The sequence below is a fragment of the Gadus macrocephalus genome, chromosome 18, assembly GCF_031168955.1.
Source record: "Gadus macrocephalus chromosome 18, ASM3116895v1".
In the NCBI taxonomy this organism is placed as follows: Eukaryota; Metazoa; Chordata; class Actinopteri; order Gadiformes; family Gadidae; genus Gadus; species Gadus macrocephalus.
In genome coordinates, this window is record NC_082399.1 from 8,975,355 (window position 1) to 8,984,213 (window position 8,859).

The window sequence follows — 8,859 nt, forward strand, 5'->3', positions numbered from 1 at the left end:
TGTTTAATTTAGTTTAAAGCTTGGGTCCTTGTACGCAGCTTCGGAAACATTATTTGCCTTTGTGTAAAACTCCCACCACTGCTATAACATAAGAGCATATGTTAGCATATTATATCACAAGATCAGCACTTCATTATGTCTTTGATAGCATCTGTCGCTAACACAAACAAAGCCATGTTGACGTAGGGTCTGTTCACGGCGAGATCCATGTCTTGTGTTAATATTAATCCAGCAGCGCTTGTCAATATCCAATTTCCTCTCTACAAACATCCCAGGCCCCCACCCAGCGCTTGACAGATGTGACACCCAATTGGAGTCAGACCAAAGGTTCCTCTGGGCTCCAATGGACAACACAGGAGAAGCACAATAAACACATCCTCCTCTGATGTACGGCCCTCGGCTAACTCAGACCAGATGTCTCCGCGCCGGGTCTAGACGGGCCCCCGGCCTGGATGGGGCGGGGAACCCCAAAGGGACTTTGTCAAGTGGTCTTGTATGGCTGTATTGATTTTGATATGTTTCGGGAAGTGTGTTTTGTTGCATCGGATTTCATCAACCATATCCCTGCATTCTTCAAAGAATGGAAATGTAATAAAGCAAATCTATGAAAAGTAACAATAGAACACAAACTTTGAGTTTGAAAGAACCTTTTTAAGGGATATTGGTAAAAATCTGGAGGGAAAACCTACTAACCATCTCTTTCTATTCTTCATGCCAGTTGTCATCTTGTGCAAGCTTGCGTGCAAGTATTTCTTTAGTTGCTCCAACTTTCATTGCATGCATTGATTATTCTTGGGAAATCCTAGCCTCACTGGCTCACTTTGATATAAAGTGTCAATGATTAAATGTGGAGTGAAAGACGGTGACTTAAAAGAACTTAACACAAACAAACAATCCTCCCACTTGAACATAGCTTTGAGGGGATTGCATTGATTTGGAAACTGCATTCTCTTTTAACAATAACAACGTTTCAAGCCCTATGGCCCAGTTTGTAACATCACACACAGCAGTTCTAAGTCAGGTCAACTGTAGTAGATGATAGCGTGTGAATGCAAAGTGGAGCCACCGGCAGCACAGAGGGAACGGACTGTAGGTGACTGCAGCTGTGTTGTGCTGCTGCACTATGGAAAGGATATGTGGATTAGGGAAGGAGTGGGGCATGGGAAGGAAGAGCTCCTGGGTAGAGCCCCTGTCCAGTAAACATTCTGCTCCCCCCACCAGATCCTGAGTAACATCTATACAATACAACACACCCATCTTCAGACTGACGCGCGTGTTCAGAGTGCATCTACAAAACAAACAAGGTTATGTATTATTATAGATAGAAGAAGTGCTTATGTGTGTGTGTGTGTGTGTGTGTGTGTGTGTGTGTGTGTGTGTGTGTGTGTGTGTGTGTGTGTGTGTGTGTGTGTGTGTGTGTGTGTGTGTGTGTGTGTGTGTGTGCGTGCGTGCGTGCGTGCGTGCGTGCGTGCGTGTGTATATACACAGATATAAGCACAGACAAGCAGATAAATAGATGGTCAGATGGATAGAGAAGTAAGGGAAGAGTTAAATGCTCAGTCGGTAAGGAGGGGGAAAGTCGTGTCGAGCGTGCACGTGCGCCCAAAACTGCAGGACACTCCCACACTTGACTGTCGGTCTCCCCCCTTATTCCTCCTGGTGTCAAGGCGCTTCACACATTCATGGCAGTGAGCCACTCAGTGGACGCACGTATGCAGTTGTTTGAAGCCTCTTGATTATGTAGAGAACTATTGAGAATAGTCGGATATATATCCTCAGAGCCGGAGACTTATAGAGGGTCGCTGTCAAGTGTTTGGTGAACGATATCATGCGGGTACCGTACTTTTCTGATTTGCAACATTGTGGCAAGAGATGAAGAATAACCATCCGTACTTTTTACCAGTAAGTTTTTTTAATCTATATTTTTTTCCTCAATCTGGTTTCTTACGAATAGGTTTTCCACGACAACTGTATAATACTATCACATTAGAGGCTTTCAAAAAGGCTGTATGCAACCTCAATTTAAATGTATACATTTAAATAAGTGGCGCTAATTAAGCGCCCTAATGTGCAACAGCGCTGGTCAGCAGTCAGCCTGCGACCACGCCGGGAAAAGCATTACGCGTCGATGGTCGCTGAGTGATAACTGCCAGTCTTGCGTCAGTGTTTTTTAAATAGTAGGCTACACAACATCTTGGGTGTCATAATTAGACCAGACTGTTTACTCAAGTCCCAGCTCCCGTTTCACCGAGGTGTTCTATAATGTTGGCTCACGCTCTCCAGGGAATCTGAAAGTTATGCATATAGGATGACAACCGTCCTCGTGTCCTACTGCATGGAATGCCTTCACTAACATAACCGCCATGGCAGATTTAATATCTTACTACATGCTTATTCAATGTGTAGCCTATGCCAGAAAGCTAGGCTGCTTCAATGTCAATTATTTGATGTTACTATACCCAACTTGATGGTCTTCTGTACCACAGCAATGTGAAATAACTGGAAATTGAGTAGTTGGTCAAACAAAGATCTGTGATTGCTAAGCATTGACATTAGGCTATATGCTTCATTATCACAATAATATAACCCCTTCATAATGATCATGTAGACAAGTGAGTGGAAAAGTCTACAGTGTGCTCATGTGTGGCTGCTAATATATGTGTATGTTTTCCCCTGTCAGTTAGCTCTTCCACAACCGCCAGAGAACGTACGTCCCCCTCAAGATGGCGCACCTTTTCCTCGCTAGCACGATCCCTGTGTCGGGCGAGGACCCGCACACCTCCAAAGGCGCCCCAAAACCCCCCAAGAGCTCCATGAAAACGCCTACCCTGTCCACGGCGCCCGTGGACTCGAAGACGACGACGACGACGACAACTGCGACGGCCACGCCGTCCAAAAAGGACACCAGGAAGGTCATCGTGACCACCGTGCCGCTCATCAACGAGCTCCAGCTGACAGCCGCCACGGGGGGCGCCGAGATGTCGTGCTACCGCTGCACGATCCCCTTCGGCGTCGTGGTGCTCATCGCCGGTGTGGTGGTGACGGCGGTGGCGTACGCCTTCAACTCGCACGGCTCCACCATCTCGGTGCTGGGCCTGGTGCTGCTGTCAGCCGGGCTGGGCCTGCTGGGCTCCAGCGCCGTGTGCTGGAGGCTGAGGAGGAGGAAGAAGAGCAGGGACAAGCGGCGGGAGAGCACGACCGCACTCATGTTCAACCACGACGCCCTCCTGGCCTAACCCTAACCCTAACTTGGACGACTTTCAGGGCCAGTTAAAGGGTTGGGTGTGGATCCTGGAGACCACCCCAATCCCCCCCAATCATAATTCAATGTCCCTTTTTGGTGACCTTTGAAACAGGACCCCCAGAAGTTTGAATCGTTTCGGGATAGGTTGAAGAAGGAACTGTAACATTGCGGTGAATGTAACCGAATAAACAGACTGAAGACGATCACGACACTAAATGGAGCCCTCACAGCTCACTGTCACTCCTCTATAAACTGTAAGAAGTGATAAGGACATGGACCAAGCTATTAGTACTTTAGTTGACAGGCAGGGATGTGTGATGGACACGAGGATTATAATAGCAGAAAGACTCAAAACAATGGATGATTGCGGAAGGAATAAACAACAGCTGAAGATGAACATTTTATACATTATAAGTCAAGAATCCAACCTAGAGAGCCCAAAAGAGTAACTAATACTTCATCAATTAAAATACCTAATGTCCCCTTTTATTTCAGGGCTTGTGTTATGATAATCCTTAGGACATATTTCATTATACATTATGTATCTAGCTTGTCATCCTTGTTGGCCTAATTTAGATTACAAAGTTGTGTATTATGATCCAGGATTAAAGACCCAAATAATAACTGAACTGAACAACAATACATACAAAAAACGTTCTAGATATTTGGCTGTACTACTGTATTTCTGGGAAATGGACAATGAGTCTTGATCTTTTCATTCTTCCTGAAATGCTTATGATTGAGACAGAGTTCTTGAGGGAGTCCTTCATTTTAGTGCATAATTGGCAAACCCTTTTCAACAAGAAGGAACACTCATCCTCGTTGAAAGGTTTGGAAAGGTCAGGAGTTGGGGCATTCCCAGCCAACCGAAATTCTAGTGCTCGTATCCTTGACAACTGTAGTGTTTAAACACTGCGACATGGCTGAGGGTAAGATGCATTAACAAGGAATTCCTGCCAGCGTTTCTGTGACTCAGTGCTGCTAAATCGTAGATTTGTCTACTTATCTTTAATAGGTACTTTATTATTGTGTAGCTGTGTAGCTATTTTTCCTAAACTCTCTGAGACAAAGGACATTTCAGTCCCTGCTGATCTGAAGTCTGACATGCATGTGTATGATTGTAACTCTAGTGCACTATGTTCAATGGTGATAACCAACAAATAAACATATTCCATGCTGTATACACCATATGCAAACCTTAGTGACAAGAATAACCTACAGCCTATCACTATCTTAATCTTGGTAGAAATTAAATGTCAATCGAAATTTACAATTATACCCCCTCACGAGGGCATAAACCATCTAATTTCCCTAGCGTTATTTATTGCAGGTCCCTGTAAATCTTTTTGTGACATATCCGTTCTAATAAACCCATGATACTTTAAGTGACCGTGATTGAGGGTGAATTTAATACTGATGTGGCCGTTGATACCTTCTTTCTAAAACCAGTTTGAAGATTATCGGAAAGACACAGCGGAAAGTTGCTCACTTGGGGTGTGTTTGTGTTCGGTGTTGCCTAGCGATCCATCATGACAGTGGGCCAACTAATACATTAGCCCCCTCGGTTGCTAATGTTTTAGCCACCAGGCTAACTTGTGCTAACTTTATCTCCCCTGGAATGGAGCATCCTAAGAATGTCACACAGAAAGAGAGAGAGTGACAAGGTGGGAGAGGGACACAGTGAGAGAGGGACATATTGAGAGAAGGACAGACAAACTAGGTTGAGACGGGTTGGGAGACGGGAGAAGAGAGACAAGAAGAGATGTCTGGAGAGGAGTGAGGAGAGAGTAGGAGTGAGGGAACCAAACATTATCAACGAGTGGGTGGAAGAGGTCAGAAGAGATCAAAAAGGGTAGAGATATGTGAAGACAGAAAAACAACGAGGACGAGAAAAGGAACACAACGTATTTGTGCCGGTTGCATCACCAGGTCACTTGCTCTCACCCAGAGCTTGAGGCAGACCAGAGGCTAAAATAGACACGGGACTACGGGGCATAACCACACAGACAACACAGACTGCAACCAGTAGCAACCGCCCTCTCATGGTATTATTATCATCGTCATCCACAACCGCCGTTCGAAGGCTTGAGTGCACACGGTAGTTTAGTGAAGCTCCAGTGAAGTCTTCGTCTAAAGTCGTCTTTTAATTGGATTTAATCTTGAGGGAGGTTATGTTTTCCATGTTTTTCCTTGGTTTGTTCATGCTATAATGTAGCCGTTGTCAGGTTGTGCTTTGATCGCTTTACATTTTCAAGGAGGGGGATGATTTGGAAATGCAATTATCCATATTTGAATGTATTCGACTTTAAGGACCCCAAGTCTGCACTGCAAATAATGCTGATCACAAATAATTCCACTATTGCAACAGAAGTGGTTTATGATCTGCTTATGATATCTTACATGTATACACATAATCACCTGTACGGCTTTTTTATAAAGAAGCGGTTTATGAAACATTTTATATCTGGAAATGGTGATGATGTCATTGTCCATCTGTGACTGTGGGAGGAGGAAGGGGTCAGGGGTGGAGGGCAGGGAGGGGTTCATTTGAAGGGAGGGGTGTTAGGGTTAAGTGTTATGGCGAGCTGAGGGGAAAGGGTTCGAAGTGGAAGTCCCCGTTCCACACAAAACCCTCTTTTTCCTGGCAAAGAGAAACCTGCTTGTGTCCGATCCTGGAGCCCGGAGGTGTAGCACAGTGGCATTTTGTTCACCTTCTCTCCCTCCTTTAGATCATTTTGTCTCCTGTGTGACCTCCGCCAACCATACCCCACCCTCCTCCTTCCACCTCCTCCCTTCCCCTTCTCACACACCCTGACAAAAAAAATCTGTTTCGGAAAGGACTTGACACGCAATGTACCAGGGAGATGTGGGAACTGGGAGATGGGACTGTAACAGAGAGCCTGACCTCAGTGGGAGCTGGGGCTGTTACAGAGAGCCTGACCTCAGTGGGAGGTGGGACTGTTACAGAGAGCCTGACCTCAGTGGGAGCTGGGGCTGTTACAGAGAGCCTGACCTCAGTGGGAGGTGGGACTGTTACAGAGAGCCTGACCTCAGTGGGAGCTGGGACTGTTACAGAGAGCCTGACCTCAGTGGGAGGTGGGACTGTTACAGAGAGCCTGACCTCAGTGGGAGGTGGGACTGTTACAGAGAGCCTGACCTCAGTGGGAGCTGGGACTGTTACAGAGAGCCTGACCTCAGTGGGAGCTGGGGCTGTTACAGAGAGCCTGACCTCAGTGGGAGCTGGGACTGTTACAGAGAGCCTGACCTCAGTGGGAGGTGGGACTGTTACAGAGAGCCTGACCTCAGTGGGAGGTGGGACTGTTACAGAGAGCCTGACCTCAGTGGGAGCTGGGACTGTTACAGAGAGCCTGACCTCAGTGGGAGGTGGGACTGTTACAGAGAGCCTGACCTCAGTGGGAGCTGGGACTGTTACAGAGAGCCTGACCTCAGTGGGAGGTGGGACTGTTACAGAGAGCCTGACCTCAGTGGGAGGTGGGACTGTTACAGAGAGCCTGACCTCAGTGGGAGCTGGGACTGTTACAGAGAGCCTGACCTCAGTGGGAGGTGGGACTGTTACAGAGAGCCTGACCTCAGTGGGAGCTGGGACTGTTACAGAGAGCCTGACCTCAGTGGGAGGTGGGACTGTTACAGAGAGCCTGACCTCAGTGGGAGCTGGGACTGTTACAGAGAGCCTGACCTCAGTGGGAGCTGGGACTGTTACAGAGAGCCTGACCTCAGTGGGAGCTGGGACTGTTACAGAGAGCCTGACCTCCGTGGGAGCTGGGACTGTTACAGGGAGCCTGACCTCCGTGGGAGCTGGGACTGTTACAGAGAGCCTGACCTCAGTGGGAGCTGGGACTGTTACAGAGAGCCTGACCTCCGTGGGAGCTGGGACTGTTACAGGGAGCCTGACCTCAGTGGGAGGTGGGACTGTTACAGAGAGCCTGACCTCCGTGGGAGCTGGGACTGTTACAGAGAGCCTGACCTCAGTGGGAGCTGGGACTGTTACAGAGAGCCTGACCTCAGTGGGAGCTGGGACTGTTACAGAGAGCCTGACCTCAGTGGGAGCTGGGACTGTTACAGAGAGCCTGACCTCAGTGGGAGGTGGGACTGTTACAGAGAGCCTGACCTCCGTGGGAGCTGGGACTGTTACAGGGAGCCTGACCTCAGTGGGAGGTTTTGGTGGGAAGGTGGGGAAAGCTGGAGGTCTGTCTGTGACTCCACATCCTTTACCAAAAACTCTGACCAGTTCCCCAGGGTCCCCCCAGAAGCCTCCAGTCAGCACGGCCACCGTTTCTGTTCCTGGTGGCTCACAAAGAATATGTCATGGTTCAGTGTTGGGAATAGCCTTTTGTTGGGTTCATCGTTTGTTTGAGTATTATATAATAATCCTGAAAGTGGACCCTGCAGATATTCAGAGGCTGCTAATTGCTTCCCGGGCCTTATTCACCTAGCGGGCCTCCGCATTCAGCTCCCCTATCCAGCCGGCTTAGAACCAAGATGGGCCCCTTGCCATTAAAGTGCTGTTCTTTTGTTTTGTGATGACGGGATAGGAAGGCTGATTATGATAGGGTTAGTTACTGAGGGCCCAGTCATCGAGCAGTTAAAATCCAAGGTTGGTTTAAAAAAAAAAAAAAGTATATATATTGAACTCCTATTAATTTGGAGGATTTTTACATATCAAAGACACATGAAATGGAACATTCAATTTATGTTGTTTGTGGATGCGACTATTCAATGGGCTGAGGTTCAAACCTTCTTTTTATTTTAACTGGGAAACAGTAAGTGGTGACGAGCCCGGATTTTTTACAACAGCTAAACTTGAATCAAATTCTCGTTCAACACATGAGGCTCTATAAAACATCTGAAAACGATTTCCCCCCCGACACATTTCAAAGATACGCGTTCCCTCTAAGATCTTGGAGTAAAATGAAGCACATGGCTTGATGTTCGACCAAAAAGAGGAGGAATCAAAGAGGTTCCAATAAGATCTGATAGATTTTTTTTTTTTTTACAGAAACAGAAAACGAAAAAACGGCTTCTAATGTGAACGACTCATAAAAAGCATCTTGTGCACACGTCTCCCTCCACGTGCATCTGGGCTGCAGCGCACAAACACTGCTGGCTCCGATGTGTCTACAGGGGGACAGATCTTCTGATAAGCGACTGGCGAGGCCCCTCCTGTGTGCTTTTGGCCCCCACACGCTACCTTCTCATCTGGTACCCACCTAGCAGCTACTGTGCCGGCGCTCACAACAATGGCAGCGGGGCACAGCTAATCCCCCTTGAGCAGGCGAGGCACTTCCTCTCCATGGCTATGACAAAGCTTTCTCTTTCTTTGTTGACATACTTTTTCCTTTTTCTTTTTTGCATTGTGCATCACTCTCATTTTGTTCATGTGTGGATTGATTTAAAAGGTGGCTGATCGGCCAACATTTTTTAAGTGTGCTCACTATGATGTAGGTCCTCTGGTTGGGGCTACGGGCGATAGGGTGGGGCGGGCACAGCGCAAAGTTTGGCCGAATGAAGGAAGTTCACATTGTGTTCAGACAGAATGGCCGCCACAGTAAAACAGGGGCACTGCCATTGGAGCTGAGGATCAGTCATAGTGATAA

At 47.3% G+C, this 8,859-nt stretch overlaps 1 protein-coding gene across 1 annotated transcript; it reads left to right on the top strand.

Moving 5' to 3' along the window:
- The first annotated feature begins 1,591 nt into the window (after positions 1–1,591).
- Positions 1,592–4,629, top strand: LOC132446420 (transmembrane protein 100-like). Its single transcript, XM_060036696.1, has 2 exons — positions 1,592–1,902; positions 2,681–4,629. Exon 2 carries the CDS (start codon positions 2,724–2,726, stop codon positions 3,234–3,236), a length of 513 nt encoding a protein of 170 aa, XP_059892679.1. The 5' UTR covers positions 1,592–1,902; positions 2,681–2,723; the 3' UTR covers positions 3,237–4,629.
- The last annotated feature ends 4,230 nt before the right edge of the window (positions 4,630–8,859 follow it).